This window comes from Bos javanicus, chromosome 2 (assembly GCF_032452875.1).
Source record: "Bos javanicus breed banteng chromosome 2, ARS-OSU_banteng_1.0, whole genome shotgun sequence".
NCBI classification, from domain to species: domain Eukaryota; kingdom Metazoa; phylum Chordata; class Mammalia; order Artiodactyla; family Bovidae; genus Bos; species Bos javanicus.
Window position 1 is genome coordinate 86,728,698 of NC_083869.1, and position 25,492 is coordinate 86,754,189.

A 25,492-nucleotide genomic window follows, 5' to 3' on the forward strand; every position below is an offset into this window, starting at 1 on the left:
TATTTATTGTTATGTGAAACAAATTTATTGAACATTTTACAATTAGTTTTTTCTCCTTTCGCCAAATTGATAAAGCTGATAGCTTTTTTTTTTTTTTTTTGCTTTGAAGAGCCATAACTGTTATGACATTGTAAGTTCTCAGAATTTATTTGAGGTCACTCTTACATACTTAGAATGATTGAGGTCCGAATCCTCATGGAAGCAGAGGAATTAACCAAATGGTGTTAGAAGGCCGTTACTAACCATTGAAACAGACTTTGTGGACAGACAGAAGCTTCCTACCTAAGCCTCAAACAGGGGAGCCACCTGGTGGACAATGTGAGAACACTTCATTTTTCAGGAGTAGTTGAATGCATAGGCCATATGCAATCCCTGCTTTTTTAAGTTTTTAGGTAGATTTATTGATATATTTAAATTAGTATGCTTTACAAGTTTAATTGATGAGTAACTTTTTCACTTCATACAAATAACAGGCTCTGAAATAAGGACAAGGAACATTAGGACACTATGAAAATCAAATGAGAACAACAATCAGTCCAAGAAGGAGAGGCTTTTAGTTATTCCATTTCATGTTTTGTCTTTGTTCTCTCACAGTTCATTGTTCAGTTTGACTGTGTTTATGCATAAAAAATGGCTTCTATACATACTTTCAGCTCCCCTCTGGCTACTTGACTTCCTATCTCTCTCTTCGCCTACACTGCCAAACTTCTTAACAAGGTTGTTTATACTTGCTATATGCACTTCCTTACCTCCCACGCACCCCTTAGTCAACTTTAATCTGTCTTCTCCCCCTGACACTCCATTAAATTGTTCTCACCAGAGTCACCAGTCACCTTCTTGTCACGAGATCTTGTGGATGTGTGTCAGCTTTTATCTCCCTTCACTACTTGGGAACATTCTGAGGGCTGATCACTCCCTCCTTCTTGCATCACTGCTTTCCTTGATCTAGGGGATATCCTCTGCACATTCCTGGCCTTCCTCTTACATCTCTGGCTTTTCATCTCAGGATTTTTGCAGGTTACCTTTCCTCTACTCTTCTATTAAATTCTGGTGTTTCTTAGGGTTCTAGGCTAGGCTCTCTCACTCCATCCCCTCTTTCTGGGTCATACTGTCCATGCAAATGGTTTCTATTGCCCCCTCTATGCTATTGAATCCAAAGTGTATATCTTTGGTCCAAGTGTCTCTTCCTACCCTTTTAGATGACCGCCACTCCCCACCCATCCCTCCCAACTACCTATCAGGTATTGTACTCTGGAGGTCTCTCAGCCATGAAGAGGTCAGCTCAAACTGTGCTCATCTCCACCCACATCTCCTGCCTGCCCTCCATGACACCTCTGCTATTCCTACTTGAATGAGTGAATGACAACTCTCAGCAAGCCAAATAAAGTCCTGGGGTAATCCTTGATCTTTTCCCCAAACCTCCACTTCTAAGCAGTTACCAAGCATCACTGGTCAGCCTCCTAAATATCTCCCTAAGAGGTCTCCATTCCCATAGCTGTTGCCTTAGTTATTTATCACTCTGGTTAGTGAAGAACCTTTCCTTCCCCATCTACCCTTGTCCTACTCCAGAACACAACACCTGGGAGACCTTTCTAAAGGTCTGGTCATGGCCATTCTGCCTTCTTAAAGCCCCACCATGGTTTTCCATGGCTCCTCCTGCAAACTTCTTACCTTCCCCTGTGGAGCTGTTTGTGACCTCCTCCGTTCCAGCTTTGCCTCTCATCACCTTCCTCTTCTGAGCGCTACCCCAGCCACACTGGACTTTCCCCTTGGAGGTACCAGTTACACTGTCCTGCTGAGCAGTTATAAGGCCGTCCCTCTGCTGTCATTACTGCCCCCTGGGAGCCTTTGTTCACACACTTGCACTGGGCCCTTCACCCGCGCCCCTGCTGTGAGCTCAGGTGCCAAGTCTTCAGGAGACATTTTCTGATGCGGTGACTTCACCCCCCGCTGCCCCCCTGCCATCAGGGTTAGGATCTTTGTCACGTGTTTTCCACAGTCCTCTGTTCTTTCCCTAACAGAGCACTTTTATTGCTTCCTTATTTCTTTCCCACTGAACAGTCTGTCTTATTTAAAATAATGAGGTAGTGAATTTTAACACAGTGATTTTGAATCGAGCCCTAATTAGTAAATGATAGACACTGGGTATATAAGGTGAACTCGGAGAACATCTCATCCCATTCAATGTTTAATAGAGCAGGAACCGGCCCCTCACAGGAGTGAATGATATTCCCAAGGTCACACAGCTGATTCACGATGTGTTGATCATCTTTGCACTGCACTGCACCGCATCACCGGAGAAGGCAATGGCACCCCACTCCAGTACTTTTGCCTGGAAAATCGCATGAACGGAGGAGCCTGGTAGGCTGCAGTCCATGGTGTCGCTAGAGTCAGACATGACTCAGCATCTTCACTTTTCACTTTCATGCATTGGAGAAGGAAATGGCAACCCACTCCAGTGTTCTTGTCTGGAGAATCCCAGGGACGGGGAAGCTGGTGGGCTGCCGTCTATGGGGTCGCACAGAGTCGGACACGACTGAAGCGACTTAGCAGCAGCAGCACTGCATCAGCTATAATCCCTGTCCTTTCTTTTTGACGATTCTGGTTTTCTCTACAAGAAGCTTAAGAAAGCCTTAGCTTGGGCAGAAGTGTGCTTTTAACTTTGTTTCAGTAGTTTTTTTTTTTTTTTGGCTTGAGTTACAGGGAACCAGGGACTCATTCAGGCTTTTTCAGGTGAGACTGTGACAATGTGGGCAACTCATGTCCTGGGAAGACAGGGAGCCACAGAATGGGCAGCCTCACCGAACTGTGGCTAGAAGATCATGACAGTGTGAGCAGGCTTTAGGGCATTGTGTTATCTTTTCCTCTCTTAGGAATAAGAATTTAGGAATTTTCACTCTAGTTCTGTGGCCTTAGGTTCAGCTCTCTCCTCTCTTTCTTTCCTCTCTTTTCTAGCACCTCTTTTTGTTAGCAACTAACTAAGGCTCACAAAAGTCATACCTTTGACTATACAATGAAGGTCCGTATAGTCAAAGTTATGGTTTTTCCAGTAGTCATGTATGGATGTGAGAGTTGGACCATAAAGAAGGCTGAGTGTCAAAGAATTGATGCTTTTGAACTGTGGTGTTGGAGAAGACTCTTGAGAGTTCCTTGGACTGCAAGGAGATCAAAACCAGTCAATCCTAAAGGAAATCAGTCCAGAATATTCATTGAAAGGACTGATGCTGAAGTTGAAGCTCCAATACTTTGGTCATCTGATGCAAAAAGCCGACTCATTGGAAAAGACCCTGATGCTGGGAAAGACTGAAGGCAGGAAGAGAAGGGGAAGACAGAGGACGAGATGGTTGGATGGCATCACTGACTCAAAGGACATGAGTTTGAGCAAGCTTTGGGTTGATGGTGAAGGACGATGATGCCTGGTGTGCTGCAGTCCTTGAGGTCGCAGAGAGTCAGACACGACTCACTGAATGAACAACAACAACAACAGCTAAGGCTTTTCCAGTTTTCCAGGCTCAATTTCTGGGAGAGTTCATCTAATTGGTTTGACTAATTATTGTCACTGCTGCCTGGAGTCAGGCCAGTTCATCAGCCACTGATCCCCTGTTGATGGGCCACTCTTGGCCCAGTGTGATGCTTGGTTTAACCAGTCACGGCTGGGAAGTGGGCTTTTTCTTTTTCCAATCTTTTTCTAAATTTATTTTTAATTGAAGGATAATTACAATATTGTGTTGGTTTCTGCCATACATCAACATGGATCAGTCATAGGTATATATATGTCTCGTCCCTCTTAAGCCTCCCTTCCACCTCCCACCCCATCACACCCCTCTAGGTTATCACAGAGCCCCAGTTTGAATTCCCTGAGTTATACAGCAAATTGCCACTGGCTATCTGTTTTACATATGTTAGTGTATATGTTTCCATGCTACTCTTGGGAGATGGGTTTTAAAGCACAGAGCAAAGCCATCCAGCTCAAGGTCAGCCTGGTGCTGTTTTTTTAGAAGGAGTCTGTGGTCTTGGATAAGGTCATGCAAGGCTTGTCAAATGGAGTTCTGGATCCTTAATTTGGGGATAATTTAAAGTTCCTCTAAAAATGTGGAAGACTTTTTTGGTTTGTATAGCTAAGGCCTAAAAATATACCAGCTACTGAAATATTGAAATTGAAGTTTCTGATAGTTTGATTTTCAGAGTCATCTATTCTGGGAAGAAATCTGAGGCTTGCCTAGGAAGAACAGCATGACATTCATAAAACTGAATGGGCTTAGTGAATGTACAGTGAACTTTTCCAGGCGTCTGTATTTATAAAGTTGATTTAAAAATAAGAATATAAGAGTGATGGTATTTGACATTCGGAAGAAATGTTTTGACAAGTGTATGTGATGATTTAGTGGTGCATATTCTGGGGAGTGGACAGGAGTGAAGCTGTGGAGATAAATGTATGTCTTTAAGGAAGTAGTACTTATTGCTGTGAACTTGCCCGTTAAGTTTCCCCAGGCACTCTCCTGTCATTCATGCTTTTGCTCTCACTCACATAGCTGGATCATTATTTTCAAGATGCTAAGAATGTGAAACTTGAATGGATTCTGGATTTTTTAAAACATCTGTAAAAGATGTTTTGGTACATTTGAGCAAATTTAAGTGCACCGCTTTCAAATTAAATGACTGAATGAATGCCAGCTTTGTTGGGGGCTGTGATAGTATTGTGGTTATATAGAATCCTTATTTTCATGACATGCCTACTGAGGTATACAGGATGAAGTATACACAGATAGATGGATAGCAATAGATAAGTTGATTACGCCAACATGACATAATATGAACAACTGAGAAATTTAGATGCTATTATGTTAACTTGCGAGTAGCATGATTTTTGAAATAAACATTAAAAAGCATGAAGAAAATGTGTTGCTAATAGTTTGGTATTGTGGATGGCTTGAGTTTGAGATCTGAAACTTGAGAAGGTCTCAGATGAGCAAACGCAGGTCTTGACATTTTCTTGGAGTAACAGTAATCTGGTCTTTAACCAAATGTGCTACTGGATTTGGGCCATCAACAGTGAATACTTCATTAATGACTAAATCTCTATAAACAGTCACTGTGGAGGGAGCTGAGTTGGCTGCAGCTCGATTTAACTGTTAATAAAAAGTAGCCCAATTCATTTAATAAAGAAATGGGTGGAGCGTACAAGGTGGTTGACCTTTGACAGTGTCTTGCTGATAGCTCTTTGGCCGCTGTAACCAACACCAAACCTAGAAGTCATGCCCATGTAAATGGGTGCCCATAGAGCCACTGGATAGGCCAGTTCGGCCCATGCCATGATGCACTCCTAAAGGGGACTAGTTTCAGCCTTTGTAAAAGCATTATGGTTTGGCAGAGAATAAAGAATAAGTGTCCTTGGTAGAGGGCAGGTCTAGACCAGATGTAGTACGTCTGTCATTGGGCTGCAGGGGATGCTGTTCACACAAACAGTGTGAAAGGTGCCCCTGGAGTGGTGCAACGCAGGGCCAGATGTCACAAGAAGCCACTTACTGAACGTCTCAGCACTGTGACCGCTAGGCAGTTGAAACCATTTTGTGATCTGATGTTCACTCTTTTATTAATGTAGCTACACTCTTATTCTGGCATTTTTGAGATTTATCTTTTGGGTGAATAAAAAAGCCAATACTTTAAGCAATGCTATCACTAATTTCTTAAACTAAAACGTTACCAAGTGAACTCCAGAATGAATTTTAAAAAATATCCTTCTAATATTAGTAACTACCTTTCTAGGCTTTGTCTGTTCTGAGGTTTGAGGCATCCTACATCTTTCAGGCCATTGTAGATAATCTTTTTAAAGTGAAAATTGCATGAATTGGCAAAACAGAGGTTTTTATATTAAGAGAAGCTCACGCTGTGTTTGGCTTGCAGCACTCAAGATAGTCATTCATTATACAAGGAAAGTTAATTTGAGATATTATGATATATTTTTTGTGATGATGACCATCTATTACTAAAGTTTCATTTAAAGTACAATTAATAGCCTTTGTCACCTTGCTAAAGGTTGATGTTACTCTTTTGTCCTTTCTAACTAGAGCTGTTGACAAAAGGCAGATGATCACAATAATGGGAAGCAAAGAGCAGGGAAATCAACAGGCAGTGGCTTCTTATTGTTTTATTGAATGGTTCTTTGTCAAAATGCCTGCAAGAGAATTCTCAGGATATCAGTATCACCGCACAAACATAAATTCATAAAGCTTTCTGCAATGGAATCATACTTTTAAGGTTTAGCTTAGGGTTTTCTATTATTCAGCTCGGTGGTGTTGAAGCAATTTTGTTGACATTTTCTGTAAGTGGATTAGGCTCACAGTCATTTGCCCAAAGCAGACAGATGGCTTCTTAAACAGAGTACCCGTGCAGAAATCTATCTTCTGGTATCTTCAGAAATATAACAGGTTTGTCACAAAAGATAATGCTTGCCATTAATTTTTTTTCGGTGACAGATGACTTCAGTTCATTTTAAATTTCTCATCTGGCTTAAATGAAACAGCTGTTTTTTTAATCTCAGTAGTGAGCAGCGCTTCCACATTTTACACTGAACAATGTTGTAACTTCTAAACTACAAAAAATAAACTTTCAGAGTGGGGAGGATTATAGGGTCTGGGATTCTCCAAGGTAAGTTCCCACATGAATGCAATTGTTACTCTTTTTATTTTAAACATTATGAGATTTTTCATGGGGCTAAGGGTGATCAATCCTGAATTTTATTCTCAATAATGGTTTATTCCCCCTGACTTTACCAACTTGCTTTTTTTAAGCTTCAAATTACTTTATGTTTCCTTATATTTTAGAAGGTAAAATACAGTATACATCTATAACATCTATAGATGTTTATAATGGTACTGATAGTGAAACATTGCATTTACGGAAAGCTTTAAATTTTCAGTTTATGGACTAATAGTAAATAGCTAACAACCTTTAGTGTTTACCATGTATGCCAGGCATTGTTCTAAACGATTCACATGTATTATCTCTCTTAATCTTGCTTTTAACCCTGGAGATGGGTACAATTATCATAGTCATTTTATGGATGAGAAAACTGAGGCCTCAAATGACCTTGCTAATACTTGGTGGGTTTTTGTTCAAGGAGTCTAACAGGTGGCACAGTGTTCTCTAAAATGAAAACCAATCATCTTCTCCACACTTTCCCTACTCATGAATCTTCTATCATTGCTTCTGTATTGCAAATTTCTGAAAATTTGGCTCAGATTAAAATTATTATATTATTCCAAACTTTGTACCCATATTGAAAGAAAAGGTCAGATATCAAAGTATGAGCACCAATGTAGTATTTATGCTAAGGACATTCACAAGTTTTCTCAAAGGACTTTTTATTCTTTTTTAAATCAAAAAGTCTTAAGCTATTTTCTCCTTCTCTACATTTCTAAAATCTATTAGATGACATGTGCAGCATAGCATGTAATGTACCTAAATACAAAGAAAAATAATGCAGTGAAGAAAAACCATCTGTTATCCTGGGAAGCAGACATTATTAGTTATTTCCCTCATGCTTGTTTTTGTGCGAACCTGGGAAATATATTTATTTAGCTATCTTGAGTCCATTTCTTCATCCATGTAGTTATGAAAACATTATAGCTATTCTTCAAAAATTTTAAATACTGACTGAGAGCTCTTACTTGGTGGAACAAAATGATGCTGTCACTAAATTAAACTTTATTGAGTATTTTCCACTTTCAATGTTTTTTTCCCAGTTTAAATTTCAAGGAAACAAATAAATTCTAAGTAATGAAATATAAGGAAAAATGGGATGTGTCAGACAATTTTGGTGCTGTGTCATAGAGGCAGTATACTTCTAGACCAATCACCTCCCATGCTATCTGTATCTGTAAGACTGTAGGAGGATTAAAGATTCAAGGTGAGCATCAAAAGACCTTCACATCGTATCTCACTGATTGTAAGATGCCAGGAAAGAAATGAAGATGCCGCTCCATCTTTCAAGCTGTTGTTCAGTTGTCACTTTCACAGGGAAGCCTTGGCTAATACCCTAGACTACCTGTTCCTGCAGCATCCAGTTCCTTTAAGCACGTAGCTCAACTTGCAATTAGGCATAAATTTGTTTTTGTGACTTTTTGATTTATGCCTATATCCCTTACTAGAGTTAAGATTTATGTGGCTGGGGGTCATCTGTGCTCAACATGGTATCCCCAGATTCTAGCCTGATGGTTCTTAATAGGCACAGTACTGCCCCCTAGAGGGTATTTAAGAACATTGTAGAGGTGACTTTCGGAGGGAGGGGGATTCTCCTGCCATTTAGTGGGAGAGGCCAGGAATGTTGGCTTTCCTACACTGTGCAGGATGGTGCAAAACAATGAAGAATTGCTCCATGTCCTTCAAGACTTTCTTGAGTCTTGCCTGACTGCACATTCTAAAATACAAATCAGAGGACTTTTGTAAATGATTGTTTAACAAGAAGTTATGTGAAAGGCCCAGTACATGAGAAGGAGTTACTGAGAGGTAAGCTGAAATGAATAAAGATATTGTTTCCAAATCACTGAATAACGTATTCACTCTGGGCATTCTGTCTACCTGATTGTATAATTTCTATAATTGTAATATTGGAACAACCTGAAGTGAGATATTGGTTTTGATTTGATACTTTGTTATTATTGATAATCCATGATAAGCCTTCCACAGTATCCTGTGAAGTAGAAGCTGATATTATCAACCACAAGGAAAATGTCCTTTGAGGTTCTTTTGAAGATTTGGCAAATTTGATGAGATGTGCTGGTGCTGCTGCTGCTAAGTCACTTCAGTCGTGTCTGACTCTGTGCAACCCCATAGACGGCAGCTCACCAGGCTCCCCCGTCCCTGGGATTCTCCAGGCAAGAACACTGGAGTGGGCTGCCATTTCCTTCTCCAGTGCATGAAAGTGAAAAGTGAAAGTGAAGTCGCTCAGTCGTGTCCAACTCTCCGCGACCCCATGGACTGCAGCCCACCAGGCTCCTCCGTCCATGGGATTTTCCAGGCTAGATGTGGAGTGGGTTGCCATTACCTTCTCTGTGATGAGCTGTATGGAACATTATTTACTTCTTAACTTGTGGGATTATCACATTTTTCTCCATGGTGAGATTCTGTACTTGTCTTGACATATTATCCCTATCTTAATTAAGATTATTTCCTTCCTTCTTTTATTATATGTAAGCAAGTCTGGTCTGTTGCCATTATTTGTTTATATACTGGTATCTATGTGGTACATCAGCATTGTCATTTCCTGTATCTTATGTGTGTAGAAAGGCATCTGGTCCTGTTATCTCTCTTTTAAATATTAATGAATCATATTAAGTAAGTACAAGTATCTATCTACCTCATTATGGTTTCCTGAATGCCTGCTTGGGTGTTTACATGTTGAAATACAAATTATTTTATTTTAAATGACCATTCTTATTTCGGGCGGTGTGTGTAGCTCAGTTGGTAAAGAATCCGCCTGCAATGCCGGAGACCCCGGTTCAGTTCCTGGGTTGGGAATATCCTCTGGAGAAGGGATAGGCTACCCACTCCAGTACTCTTAGGCTTTCCTGTGGCTCAGCTGGTAAAGAATCCGCCTGCACTGTGGGAAACCTGGGTCTATGGAGTCGTAAAAAAGAGTTGGACATGACTGAGCGACTGAACAACAGTAATATATTATTAGTCTTTTATTTGGAGGAGGGCACAGCAACCCACTCCAGTATTCTTGCCTGGAGAATTCCCATGGACAGAGGCTCTTGGTGGATTTCAGTCCATGGGGTCACACAGAGTCGGACACAACTGAGCGACTAAGCAGACAAGCACAGTCTTTTATTTCTAGACTCTCAGTTTCGTTCCATTGGTCTATGTGTCTTTTTATGACAGAATCATACTGTTTTGATTAGCTTTGTAACATAGTTTGAAATCAGATGTATGATGCCTCCAACTTGTTCTCTCTCAGGATTGCTTTGGTTATTTCGGATCTTTTTTGTTCTGTATGAATTTTCGTGTTATTTTTCTCTTCTTGTGAAAAATGCCACTGGAATTTTGGTAGGGATCACATTGAATCTATGGATGGTTTTGGGTAATATGACCATCTTAATTGTAATTATGATCCATGATCATGGGATAGCTTCCCATTTATTTGTATTATCTTCAGTTTCTTTTATCAGTGCCTTTAGTTTTCAGTGTACAGATCTTTCACCTCCTATGTTAAATTTATTCCTAAGTATTTTATTATTTTTGATGCTATTGTAAATGGAATTATTTTATTTCTTTCGCTTTCTGATAGTTTGTTGTAGGTGTATAGAAATACAACTGATTATATTTTTATGTTGATTTTGTATCCTGCACCTTTACTGAATTCACTAATCAGTTCTAACAGTATTTTTATGGAGTCTTTAGGAGTTTCTATATAAAACATCAGGTCATCATTTTACTTCTTCCTTTCCAATCTGGATATCTTTTATTCCTTTTTCTTGCCTAATTGTTCTGGTGAAGTCTTCCAATACTATGCTGAATAGAAATAGTGAGAGTGGGCACTCTTGTCTTGTTCCTGATCTTAGAAGAAAAGCTTTCAACCTTTTACTATTGACAGTTAGAACCAGACATGGAACAATGGACTGGTTCCAAAATGGGAAAGGATTATGTCAAGATTGTATACTGTCACTCTGCTTATTTAACTTATATGCAGAGTGCATCATACAAAACGCTGGGCTGAATGTAGCACAAACTGGAACCAAGATTTCAGGGAGAAATATCAATAACCTAGATATACAGATGACACCACGCTTATGGCAGAAAGCGAAGAGGAACTGAAAAGCCTCTTGATGAAAATGAAAGAGGAGAGTGAAAAAGCTGGCTAAAAACTCAACATTCAAAAAACTAAGATCATGGCATCTGGTCCCATCACTTCATGGAAAGTAGATGGGGAATCAGTGACAGACTTTATTTTCTTGGGCTCCAAAATTACTGCAGATGGTGACAGTAGCCATGAAATTAAAAGACACTTGCTCCTTGGAAGAAAAGCTATGACCAACCTAGACAGCATATTAAAAAGCAGAGACATTAGTTTGCTGACAAAGGTTTGTCTAGTCAAAGCTATGGTTTTTCCAGTAGTCAGGTATGGATGTGAGAGTTGGACCATAAAGAAAGCTGAGTGTCAAAGAATTGATGCTTTTGAACTGTAGTGTTGAAGAACACTCTTGAGAGTCCCTTGGACTGCAAGGAGATCCTATCAGTCAATCCTAAAGGAAATCAGCCCTGAATATTCATTGGAAGGACTGATGCTGAAGCTGAAGCTCCAATGCTTTGGTCACCTGATGTGAAGAACTGACTCATTGGAAAAGACCCTGATGCTTGGAAAGATTGAAGGCAGGAGAAGGGGACGACAGAGGATAAGATGGTTGGATGGCATCATCGACTGGATGGACATGAGTTCGAGCAAGTCCCGGGAGCTGGTGATGGACAGGGAAGCCTTGTGTGCTGCAGCCCATGGGGTAACAAAGAGTCGGACATGATTGAGCGACTGAACTGAACTGAACTGATGGTGTTACCTGTGGGCTTGTCACATATGTCCTTTTGTATATTGAAGTACATTCCATATATACTCAATTTATTGAGAGTTTTTTCATGAAATGATATAGAATTTTGTCAAATGATTTTTAGGCATCTGTTGAAACGATCATATAATTTTTATATTTCATTCTGTTAAAGTGATGCAATTATGTTATTATTAGTGAGTAGTATTTAAATAATGTTAAACTACTTCATTTACATATAGGACTGTATATGTTTAAGTGTATTAGTCAACTCAGTTGTGTCTGACTCTGTGACCCCATGGAGCCCACCAGCTCCTCCATCCATGGAATTCTCCAGGCAAGAATACTGGAGTGAGTAAGCCATTCCTTTCCCTAGGGGATCTTCCTGACCCAAGGCTCAAACCCAGGTCTTTTGCACCGCAAACAGATTCTTTACTGCCTGAGCCACCAGGGAAGCCCAGTACTCTCTCTCTATATATATATATGGATACTCACACAATGACACAATAGTTGTCTACTCTATATTGAAAACTAATTTAAAAAAACATGGTTAATACAAAGATTCTTATTTGAGAAAGATGTGTGGAAAAAGAAAATCTTATTTACCAGGTCTTAAAAGATATGTCATCAAATTTAACTTTCAAACATAATTTTTATTATGTTGAATATTAATAGAGTATGACTTCATATTTTTTAGAATCTTTTGTATGGTTGTTATTAAACAAGTCTTTCTGTTTTATTCTTTAATGTTTTGTGGCATTGAATTATTCTAAAAGTTTTTTTGAAATATCTTCTACATTTTGTAAATTATTCTTCTTTCAGATCTAGGTTCTCAGATACTAAAAATACTTACTTAGGTTCTGTTTCCATAATCTTCAGAGATATTTGATTAATTGGAGTTCTGAAAAATACTAAAATGTGTCATGAGGATAATTTAAAAAACTGAACTGTATAAAAATTATAAAATCTAATGGCTCAGGTAAACATGTCCATTGTAGTTCACTTTTTTCTTCCTATAAAAAGGAAATAGTTTAATGCTTTATGTGATAAAGATTTGAAAAGCAGTGTTTTTTCTTTTTTTCTTTTTTAAGTTAAGAGTTTCAGGAGAAGAATAACACAAAAAGTTCCATTAAGTCAATACTCTTAGACCAGAACTACTCTTCAACTACTCATCTATATTTCTTGAATGTTCATAGGGTAAAAATTCCCATTTTTAAGAGGCAAGTATAATGCCTCTTGGTTGACAAGGTCTTGAAAAATAATAAATCTGAGTATTGATAACTTTCTGCAATGAGAACTTCTATTTTTGTGCAGTTGAGGTATTTTGTACGTAATTTCCCCATGGCTACATCTCTGTGCCTGTTACTCTTGCTAACATGTTGTATACATTCTCTACATAACTAGGCTTTCATTCTGGAGAGCAAGAATCCCAGGCCATCTTTGCACAGTTTTACCCAATATTTCAGTAATGTAACATCAAGAGAAATATATCTGTTTTGACACCAACACATTTTTAATTTGCTATTTTGATTTCTCAAATAAAGGACACTGTAATGGTTGTGTGTATCTCTTTGGAGCAAAACACTTACACCTTTTAGATGATACAAAGATTCCTCAAAAGCATGCTTTTTGAACAGTTATTAACTGTGCACAGCCCACTACAATATGGTCATGTCCAGCAAATGGAGCTGGAATAAATAAAGAGGTACTAACACCATCATACTGTCTGTGGCTGATTTTTGCCACAGTATTATCCAGAGGTGACTCTAGCTGTGGGTGTTGACACTCATGTGGGTAGAATTTCAGGGGAATCTGTCTGCCACTGAGTGTGTGATGACACATAGCCACACAAGCCTGCCTGGTGACAGTGTTGCATTTGTTTATGGGTGTCATTGTGAATACGTGAGGGCCTCTCTATTCCCAGAGTCTTGATTAACTGCTTTAAATATTTGTGGTGTACTCTGAGGCAACCCAGACATTTCCTTCACACATGACAAGGACACTAGTTATAATGTTTGACTGCTCTTTCATGCACTGATATCACAAGGAATTGTGCAGTTCATGGGAAAAATGGATATTAAAGACCATGGATGTCTTTTGTAAGTTACTCTGCCAGAATGTAGCCAAAACTATTTTAGACTGTTTTCAAACACTGGAGGGAAACTGCCTTTCTTAGTATGAATAGGAATAACACAAATTCTAAACGTCTTTTGATAGATGATAAAATGTATTGTTATATAGCTAAGAGCTGACTTGCATTTAGAATTCTAGCCTCTTTTATGGTTTTGAGACAATGGGTACAAATTGGTTTATGTTTAGTATATTGTGCTCAATAAGTATTAGCTTCTGTTTAGTATCGCAATAGCATTTTAAAGTTTAAAAAAATTTTTTATTGTGGTAAATGTCACATAAAACATACTATTTTAACCATATTTAACTGTACAGTTCAGCAGCTGTAAGTACATTCACATTGTTTTGCACCTCTCACCATCATCCATCTCCCGAATTTTTCACTTCCCTAAACTGAAACTCTGTCCCTGTTAAACACTAACTCCCCATCCCCCTCTCCACTCACCCTACCTCCTGGGCCCTGACATCTACCAATGTACTTTCTGACTCTATGAATTTGTCTATTCTAGGTACCTTGTGTAAGTGGAATCAAACAGTATTTTCACCTATTGAATATTGGAATGCATTTTTAAGGTTAGCTTAATATGTGTCCTACAAATAGAGTGTGCCTTCTTCCCCCCCGCCCACCCCCCATGCTATACAGTAGGTTCTCATTAGTTATCTCTCTTATGCTAAGTTGCTTCAGTTGTGTCTGACTCTTTGTGACACTATGAACCGTAGCCTGCCAGGCTCCTCTGTCCCTGGGATTCTCCAGGCATGAATATTGGACTGGATTGTCATGCCCTCCTCCAGAGGATCTTCCAAACCCAGGAATCGAAGCCTGGTCTCTTACTTACAGCTCTGGCATTGACAGGTGGGTTCTTTACCACTATCACCACCTGGGAAGCCCATAGTAATGTATAATCATTCCCAATCTGCCAATTCATCCCATCCTCTTTTCCCCCCCTTGGTGTCCATACATTTGTTCTCTACATCTGTGTGTATATTTCTGCTTTTTATTGTCAGTAATAATTTATTAGTAGTAATAAAAATTGTGGTGGCATGGTAGTATATCAGTCCCATTTGCAATCTAAATGCATCACATATTTCTTGATTTCTAGATAATGTATTTTAACTGCAATTTAATGATGTTGGAAAGATTTGATTATGAATGCTTAATGTATCTTTTTTTAAAAAAAAGTCATTAATCATTACTAATTTTTAGATTCAAATTTCTGTAGTGATTTATGGTTTTCTATGATTCTAAGTGTTACTCTTTAAGTGTGTTGGGATTTGCATGGGCTCTGACATTTGGAAGCCAAATAACCGTGGAGGTCATTGTTGGGGCTTTTGGTAGCCCTCTTGTCTCAGCATCAGTCATCAGCATCAGTCTGCCTGAGATGCCCTTTATTACTTTTACTTTTCTTCAGCTTGAAGCAGTCCTCATGTTTTCCCCTAAAGTGTCCCTAGTACTAGAGGAGAGATGCTAAACATTCCCTTGAGATCGCTCATATATTGAAATGTTGGCAACAGCTTGACATTTCTTTCAAGTTGAGTATTCAATGGTCAGATTGTCCATTAATTGTTCATTCCAGGCCATTACAATCTCAGATTTATTTTCCCAAGAGATGTTACGCTTTATATACCATCAAGTAAAATGAATTCTCTTGGGCTTCTCTCCTTTCTGCCTTTCTCCCAAGACCTCTGTTGGAGGAGAATTTCTAAGTATACTCTTTAGAAATGCCCAGTTATAATACTCCTTAAATGAATACTACACACTAGTATCTTTAATTGGCTTAGCTCAGTGATCTAAATACCTAATATACCTTGTGGGAAATGATACACAGGACAGAGCTATTTCAAGGGAAGAGATATGGTCTAAGCTGCCTAGTTAGGGAGTTTGAGAGGAAGTGTGATGGAGTAGAGAAAGGGTGCTGGTTGGTCAATAGAAATCACTGCACATATAGTGGGAAGAAGTCAGCCCTGGAAAGGAATGGCAAGATGGGGGTTGTTAACAGTAAACTTCACCCTCTTCACAGTTTTGCCTAGAATGAGTCTTTTCTGCTTCTGCTTATTTAATCAAGAGGACTCAAGGAGTTTAGTCACAGAACAGAAAGATGACCTCTCTGCTTTCTTCTTAAAAAGAAAATTGAAAACAGCATTTTTACATCAGTATTTAAGTGTAAATCTTAATAATGTAGTCTTTCAGTTTTTCTTGTTCTATTAGTTAATAGATTAATTTTTCTTCTAACATTTTTTACCTGCCTATATCACGTACCCAGGACGTGTTGTCTCTTAGTCATCCAGAGATGATGTCCTTGTGTTTTTGTGTACTGGCACAAGCTGTCTTCTCCAATTGACCTTTGTTTTCTAGAGAGAGTGACTTCTGTTTACCAAAACTGGCACAGTCCGGCTTTTAGGCCTGGATGACGCTTCTCAGAACCGATGAGATGACATTCTGGCTGATTAATTAGATGTGTTTCATAACCTGCTGCCAGAAAAGAGACATGAGAGCATCATGCATTAGTAGTATCAAGCTTGATATTTTTGTGTATTTCACTGCTCTCTTGCAATTAGGAAAGATGCCAGCTTTGCTTTTGTCATGCTTTAAAAATGCTTGATGAAAATTTCAACACTAAGAGCAAAGGGAGCACTTAAAACTAATACTCTGAAAATGAGTGTGGGTATAATCTGTTTATTAATACAGTTTGTTTTTTTAAAGGGATGTTTGCATTTGTAAAACCAGTAGCAGTATACCTATCTCAGTAAAAACAAACCCTTATGGATGCATTTTAAATAAGTTGGTAAATTTTATATTAAAATGTGCACAACATCAAGACATTTATTTAGCAGTGGTGGTGGTGGTTTAGTCACTAAGTCATGTCCAACTCTTGCGACCCCACGGACAGAGGAGCCTGACAGGCTACAGTCCGTGGGATTCTCCAGGCAAGAATACTGGAGTGGGTTGCCATTTCCCACTATTTAGTAGTTGACTATGTCAATTGCTTTTTATATCACCTAATAGCATATTTACTTGTGATTATTTAAATCACAAACAGCTTTTCAACATATTTTCTTTAACCTTTAAAAGTATGAGGAAGGCAGAAGAATGTTTTCATCATTTTTACAAGAGATAAAATGGCACAGGGAGAAATTGTTGGAGCTAAAAGCACAACGAAGATCCTCTGACTTTTGTCCCTGCCAACATATCTTGGTGCATCTTATCTTCCTGACTGTAGATCCCATCTCTAAGTTCTGTGCCACCTGGGCAATGATTGTCTTTTTATCTGTCTTGTTTCCAAGGGTAACGATGACTGGGAGGCTTTAATGTGCTTTGTAGAGTGCACAACTTGCCTTGAAGAGATGCCATATCAGGTCGTGGTTAAGACTACAGACTCTGGAGTCAACTGCAAGACTTTATTTCAACCCCAGCTCTACCACTTAGCAGCTGTGTGACTCTGGGAATGAGGACCATTCTGGGCCTCTATTTGTTTTTTTACTCTAAACTTAAAATAAGAAAAATGCCTATTTTGTGGGGATGTTGTGACAATTGAATAATGAACATGTATAAAGCATGAAGAAGGATGACCACAGAGAGCAAGCACTTTGTATGTTAAATTATTATTATTGCTTAAGGACTGCATTTTCAAGATGGATATGACCTTCTTTTTAACTTTCAAAGGGAGCTTATTATTGTCTATACTCCCCAAATTCTGTTGGTGTAGTGCATATTTTTCCCTTTGAAAGTCCCTCTATATCCTAGAGTGTTCAGTCTCTAGTCTAGTCTTAGTCTAAATTCTAAGTGTGGTGTATGAAATACGGTAGGCTTCCCAGGTGGTGCTAGTGGTAAAGAACCTGCCTGCCAATGCAGGAGACGTAAGAGATGCAGGTTTGATCCCTGGGCTGGAAAGATCCCCTGGAGGAGGGTATGACAACCCACTCCATATTCTTGCCTGGAGAATCCCATGGACAGAGGAGCCTGGCAGGCTACAGTCCATTGGGTCACACAAAGTCAGACACGACTGAATTTACTTAGCACACGGGCACACCATAACAAAAATATTAGACAAAGCCTTACTCATCCTGTGTTTAAAAGTGTTGTTTGAAGGACTGAGCTATTATGACATAAGATGGAACTGGCAAGTGCTTGTACAGATTTTGAGGAAATATTCCAAAGCATTTTAAATACAAGCTTTCTCATATACCCTGAGGTGAAAGCCTTCATCAAATTAAAGAGAGCAAACAGCATATCGTGCATAAAATAGATGACTTATCTTTTCTTGGAGTCTCTGCTTTATACAGAAACTCTCCAGCAGCTCGTGTAACCTCCAGTTTCAAGGTCATACTCTCATGCAGTGTCGTGAGAATGAAGCTAGGAGACAGAACTGCTTCCTCTTTTGTCTGTACCCTGTGGAGACATGTTCTGGCTTCCCCATACTTACTTCTTCCACCCCCTGGGCCAGTGTCAGCATACATTCTTGATCATCACAACAATGAACTAAAATAAGAAAAAAGATAATGGAAAAAGATCCCTCAGGCTCTGATATAACTGACAATGGATGATATTCTGTGATCCTTGTTTGCTTTTTTGTTTTGATTGACACACTAAGCCTCCAGAGCCTCTCCTCCATCAACGAGATGGAAACATTGTTTTGAGGATAATGGAAGAGATAGAAGGAATGTGGGTAACCTGGAACTTATCAGACTGCAAACTGCAGTGATGATGCAGTGTATTAAAAAAAAAATAAAACAAAATAGCAGCTCACCAAGCATAAGGGTGTGTGATTTACTTTATGGAAGATATTTTGTTTAATAAGACCTTGTACACCAAGGAGCTGATTTAATTTTTGGTTTTTTGAGGAAGAGCTTCTTTCCTTGTTTTCTCCCAAGCTTAGGAATGCTGGGCTGGGTGGGACAGGAGTTGTAGCAATGTGCAAAGTCTCAAACCCTGGTGATGGAAGGGCTGAGTGTCCTCCATACATTCAGAGGAGGGTGTTTCCTCCCACAGGAATCTCAAGGGGGCTGCCGGCAATCACAGAACCAACGGTGAAAGCTCAGGTTGAGGTCCTTGAGTTAAATTACAAAGACCCTCAATAATGCAAGATGTGGCCTAAACCTGGCAAAAGTGGGCTCTCGAGTCCGAGTCTGTTTCCTCGCTGAGCAATAGCAGGAAGCATATAGAATGATGTCACTTAGGATCTTCCTGGCCTGTAACTTTTTTCTTTGATGTTTATTTCTGCTTGTTTGTAGGGCCAGGGAGACCTGTTGAAGAACGCCAAGAATGAAGCCATAGAAAACATGAAGCAGATCCAGCTGGCGTGCTTGTCGTGTGGCCTCAGTAAAGCCCCCAGCAGTGGTGCTGAGGTGAAGAGTAAGCGCAGCCTGGAGGCCATAGAGGAGAAGGAGAGCTGTGAGGACAATGGGAAGCTGTGACCCCGAGCCACAGCAATGCCTTCACCTAGCCTTCCTGCCAAGGACTCTGGTTTTCCCTTCTGATTTGCTTTCTTTAATAAGATTTTTAGAAGTTCACAAGAAGATGCCCTCTATGGGATATTGGACATAAACAGATATTTTCACAGCGTCAGTATTTTAATGTAGTTAATTTATCTAAGTTAAAACCTCTAGAAGCAGTGTTTTAAAATTCTGAGATGTGTGTACACACTCATGTATGGATGTGGGTGGAAGTGTGTGTATGTGTGTGTGTGTGTGAGAGAGTGAGAGACAGAGAGAGATAGAGAGCAAAAAAGAAAGATTGAGAGAGATAAATGGGAAGGGGAGAGAGAGGTTGAGATTCTGTTAAAATCTATTCTGTGTTGCATTATTCATTTGGTAAGTTATTACTTATCATTTTGGGACAAATTTGTTAATCTGAAATTCTAAAGAGCACTTACTATAACCTGTTGCTGTGTTTAATTTTATTTCTCTACCTTTGTCATTTAATTTAGAGATCTTAACATAGCTTATTGTGGAAGGAAGCCAAAGTTACCAATGCATAGATATTTTAATAGATTAAATATAGATTAGACAAATTCCTAAGAATCACAGTAGAAATAAAAGTGAATGAAAGCTAAACAGTTGATCAGAATTTCTGGAGGATCAGTTAGTGAACTCTTTAAAATATTTATTAAATAAAAGCAATTTTTAGAAAGCTTTTTGTAGTTTACTAAACAAATGTGATGTCATTGGGAAAGCTGATCATAAGTGAATTTATACCCACCCACTCTGAAACACAGTGAAAACTCTGTTGAGATTAGAATTTTGATGTGACAACAATATTCAGTTATGAAATTTCAAGGTTGAGATTTGTAAGAATGTCTCATTCTTCCAAACTGGGGATCTAGAGTTCATTTTCTCTAACAAACATGGGCAGAGAGGAGGTCTTGGCTTTCATTGCATTTAATTTATAGTACTAAATTTAAAGACGTCGTCCAAACAATATCATATCATCATCTTGAGATGATATAAATTCTGTGCATCAGATAACATTGTGATGATTTAAGGACTAACTGATTACAAAAATCTATTATATAATTTTGACACATGCAGAAAAACAAACACGCCAAAAAAGCAAATGACTAATTCGGGTACATTTATAATTGCATCCAGATAATTTTTATCCTAATATCTTCATAAAGTACTGGAGTATAATATGTTTGTTACCTCCAACAGAACTTAATGTTCTATGGTTATGAAAATTTATTTATTTAAAACATTGCTTTTATTTTGAAAAGCTTCTTAATTAATTTGGTTAACAAATATGCTAATTTGGGGGAAGCTAGGGAAGATCATTGTTGAACTTTTGCAAATACAAACATCTTCTATGGCTACTGTGTTAAGTTATTTCTGACTTCTTAACACTATTATGCTTATGTTGCACATTACTGAGACAGTAAAGATATAAAACAACACTTTTATCGTTCTCTTTTATTGGAAATTAATGGAAAAAGGAGCGATAATGAAAATAAGTTTTTATATCAAAAATATCTTACAGAATATACATCCACGGACCAGATATGATGATATTTCTCCCTAGGTTTAAAACTGGGTGCTTAGAAAGCACACAAGCTCATTTGAAGGTAGGTTTCCAATGGTATACAGTAACCAGAAAATGTCCTTACCCTCCATTGTAAAAAATACTTCCCCTGCACGGTAGTTACAAGGAATAGTGGAACATGGATATCTAAGTCCTTTATGATGAAAAAGAGGCGATATAAATAGAAACAAAACCTTCCTGATATCAACCAATTGGTTGGTTTCACCTGTGGACTGCTTCACCTCCCTGAATTCCTTGTGGAAAAATCCATGCCTTTACCAGAGAGACAAGAAGACAAGCTAAAGCGTGGCAGACTTTCAAAGGATATTTATTCATGTATTTATTTTAGGGTCAAATCCAATCTTCAGAGTGGCTTCTCTGGTTTATTCTGTTAGCAAAAATGAGATCATATTATAGAAGCTGTTTTGTAACAGGCTTTTTACAGCAATAAAAGCAGTACATCCTGAATATCTTTCTGTGTCAACAATATGCATGTACATTGGTACTGTCAGCCTTTGAATTGAAAATAGTCCATACATGACATATTTTATTTGGTCACTGAATCTTTTTCAAAAAATTTTTAAACAATAGGCAACTTTTAAACATGAGGAGATTTCACATAAAATTTCAATTTTTTACTTCACTTAAAATATTGGCTATACTGACAACACTAGACCCTCCCCCACTTCTTACTTGGCATCAATTAATTGGAGTTGCCCTCTTCAAAAGGGGCACATGCTGTCTAAGTCTGCCAAAGAGTCTCTTCACTCATTTATGTTACATCTTGCCCCTGTGGTCATCTTAAGTGGTGATCCTTGATCCACATCATTATTTATAATGAAGACATAGTGTCTTTGTATGTGGATTACCATGACATATTTTACCAATATCCTATTGGTAGACTTTTATCTCCTAATTTCTTATTATATAAGCATTGCAGTGATGAAAATCTATTTTTGCAAAGTTGTTCAGCTTTTTCTCTAGGATAAATTTCTAAAGTGGAATTCTTGGTTAAAGAATAGATATATTTTTAGGGATTTTGTGATAATTGGCAGTTTCTGGAAAACCTATGCAATTTAATTTCCTACATAAGTTTATGAAAGTGTACAAATCTTGGCTAATATAAAATTTAATTTTTCTCATTTTCATCTTTACCAATCTACTATGTTAAAAATCTTACTTCTCTTTATCTTTATTCTCTAGTCAGATTGAACACACTTTAATATGTTCATTGACTATAAATAATCTCATAGAGATTGTCTTTGTGGACTGTTAAATTTTTATCTTTTATTATTTATTTTTAAGAGGCATTTACTTAATAAGAATCTTTAACCCTGAGTTTGTTGTGTGTGTTGCTAATGTTTTTTGATGTATAGATCCCTAATTTAATCCATGTTAGATTTTTTTTTCTTCATGTTTAGTGTTAAAGACATTTTTGCCCCAGATGTTCATGAAGATATTCTTTAACCTGCTGGTAGCTTTTTTGATTTACTTTTCACATTTAAATTTACAAGTCCCCTAAAATTGACTTCTGTGTAGAGCATAAGGTAGAGGCCCAATTCCATCTTTTCCCAACATGGATAATCAATTGATTGGGTCCATTTATTGTAAAGACTGTCCTTTGCCCATGACTCTATAGTGCCACCCTCATGAAAAGTGTAGCACTCAACTATGTGTGTGTGCCTCTTTACAGAATCTCTATTCAGTTCCATTGGTCTATGCTGGTCCTGGCAACATTATTTTAATGTCTTCATTACTATAGTTTTACCATGTTTTGATATCAGAGAGTGTAGGCTCCTTACTTGTCTTCTTCACCATTTTCTTGGCTATTTTTGCTCTTTTCTTTTCCATATAAATTGTAGAATCAGCTTATTAATTTCCACCAGACACTTCATGGAATTTTGGTTAGTATTTTATTGAATGTATGGGTAGTCGCGACATATTTACATTATTGATTAATCCAGTCCATTCTCATGGTGTATTTCTCCATTTTTAAGGTCTTATTTACTTTCTCTTAATACTGTGTTGCCGGAGAAGGCAATGGCACCCCACTCCAGTGCTCTTGCCTGGAAAATCCCATGGACGGAGGAGCCTGGTAGGCTCCAGTCCATGGGGTCGCTAAGAGTTGGAGACGACTGAGCGACTTCACTTTCACTTTTCACTTGCATGCATTGGAGAAGGAAATGGCAACCCACTCCTTGCCTGGAGAATCCCAGGGACGGGGGAGCCTGGTGGGCTGCCGTCTATGGGGTCGCACAGGGTCGGATACAACTTAGCAGCGGCAGCAGCAGTACTACATTGCTGTGTAAGGCTTTGGACTTCTTTAATTAGATTTATTCCTAGGCATTTAATGTTTCTCTTGCTGTTAGAAATAGTAACATCTTAAAATTCCAAATTGCTTATTTATGGCATATAGAAAATACAATAGATTGTTTTGTGATAGCCACATGTAGAGTGAGTTTACTAAATGCATTTGTTAGTTGTAATTACCTCTTTATTATTTTGGTTTTCATCTGTACACAGTCATGTCATCTGAAAATAATGACAGTTTTATTTTTTTGTTTCTGATTCTTTTATATGTGTTTTATTTGTTTTTCTTGCTTTATTGAACTGGCTAAAACCTTCAGGATAATATTCAGCAGAAGTGATACCAGTGAACATACTTTCTCATTCCCAGTCTCAGGGGAAAGTTTCTAATATCTCATCATTGTGTATGATACATACTCTAAATTTTGGTAGATTTTATTGGAAATTAAAGTTTTTAAATGTAACTTTTGCCATTTATATAGAGATAAAAATATAGAAGTAAATTTTATGATCTTGGGTTAAGTTCATGAATTTTAGGTGTGACACCCACCTATAAGTGGACAAAAGGAGAAATAAGATTGGACTTCATCAAAATTAAAACTTCTGTACTTAAAAGGACACCATCAATAAACTGAAGAGACAGTTCAAGAGTGATTTTGCAAATTACATATCTGATAAAGACTGGAATTAGAATATATAAAGAACTGCTGCTGCTCCTGCTAAGTCGCTTTAGTCGTGTCCGACTCTGTGTGACTCCAGAGACGGCAGCCCACCAGGCTCCCCCGTCCCTGGGATTCTCCAGGTAAGAACACTGGAGTGGGTTGCCATTTCCTTCTCCAATGCATGAAAGTGAAAAGTGAAAGTGAAGTCGCTCAGTCGTGTCTGACTCCTAGCGACCCCATGGACTGCAGCCCACCAGGCTCCTCTGTCCATGGGATTTTCCAGGCAAGAGTACTGGAGTGGGATGCCATCGCCTTCTCCAATATAAAGAACTAATACAACATAATAAAAAGACAAACTAATTTTTAAAATGGATGAAGGATCTGAACAGACATTTTTTCAAAGAAGATGAAGATATTCAGCGTCATTAACCATCACAAAAATTTAAATAAAAACCCACAATGTGTTACCATTTTATATCTACTGCTGCTGCTACTGTTTGGTTGCTAAGTTGCTAGGATTATATAACAAATGCATTATAACACATTTTAGTGAGGAGGTAGTAAAAGTTAGAACCATCATACACTGCTGGTGGAAATGTTAAATGGTAGGGCTGCTTGGGACAACAGCTTGACATTTCATCGGAAGGTTAAACATAGTTACCACAGATCAGCAATTCTGTTCCTAGGTATACACCTAAGAGAAATGAAAACATATGTTCACAAACAAAAGCTTGTACACAAATGTTCATAGTAGCATTCAGTTCAGTTCAGTTTAGTTCAGTCGCTCAGTCGTGTCCGACTCCTTGCGACCCCATGAATCACAGCATGCCAGGCCTCCCTGTCCATCACCAACTCCCGGAGTCCACCCAGACCCACGTCCATTACTCATAATAAAAAATGGAAACAATTCAAATGTCCATTAACTGATGAAAGGATAAGCAAAAAAATATATCCATTCAATGGATTCAGTTCAGTTCAGTCAGTCATGTCCAACTCTTTTCAATCCCATGGACTGCAGCACACCAGGCTTCCTTGTCCATCATCAACTCCCAGAGCTTGCTCAAACTCATGTCCATGGAGTCGGTGATGCCATCCAACTATCTCATCCTGTGTCGTCCCATTTTTTATTTAAATTGTTAAATACAATGGATCACAGTAATAATAAGTACCAATAAAGGCTACAACATGAATGAGTCTTAAAAACATTCTAAGCAAAGAAGGCCAGATATAAAGGCCACTTAATGTATGTTTCCATTTATGTAAAATGTCTGTATTAGGCAAATCCATGGAAACAGAGGAGACAGGGATCAAGACCATTCCCATAGAAAAGAAATGCAAACAAGCAAAATGGCTGTCTGGGGAGGCCTTACAAATAGCTGTGAAAAGAAGAGAAGCAAAAAGCAAAGGAGAAAAGGAAAGATATAAACATCTGAATGCAGAGTTCCAAACAATAGCAAGAAGAGATAAGAAAGCCTTCTTCAGCGATCAATGCAAAGAAATAGAGGAAAACAGCAGAATGGGAAAGACTAGGGATCTCTTCAAGAAAATCAGAGATACCAAAGGAACATTTCATGCAAAGATGGGCTCGATAAAGGACAGAAATGGTATGGACCTAACAGAAGCAGAAGATATTAAGAAGAGATGGCAAGAATACACAGAAGAACTGTACAAAAAAAGATGTTCACGACCCAGATAATCACAACGGAGTGATCACTGACCTAGAGCCAGACATCCTGGAATGTGAAGTCAAGTGGGCCTTAGAAAGCATCACTATGAACAAAGCTAGTGGAGGTGATGGAATTCCAGTTGAACTATTCCAAATCCTGAAAGATGATGCTGTGAAA

At 38.4% G+C, this 25,492-nt stretch overlaps 1 protein-coding gene across 5 annotated transcripts in view; it reads left to right on the forward strand.

Annotated features, from left to right (window-relative positions):
• The window catches only part of PLCL1 (phospholipase C like 1 (inactive)), a 366,630-nt gene extending 346,076 nt beyond the window's left edge, over nt 1–20,554 (forward strand). For all 5 annotated transcript variants that reach the window (XM_061380875.1, XM_061380893.1, XM_061380898.1 and 2 more), the window contains one exon: nt 18,897–20,554. In XM_061380875.1, the coding sequence (XP_061236859.1) occupies nt 18,897–19,079 (183 nt within the window). In that variant the 3' untranslated portion in view covers nt 19,080–20,554. The remainder of the gene's footprint in view (nt 1–18,896) is intronic.
• The last annotated feature ends 4,938 nt before the right edge of the window (nt 20,555–25,492 follow it).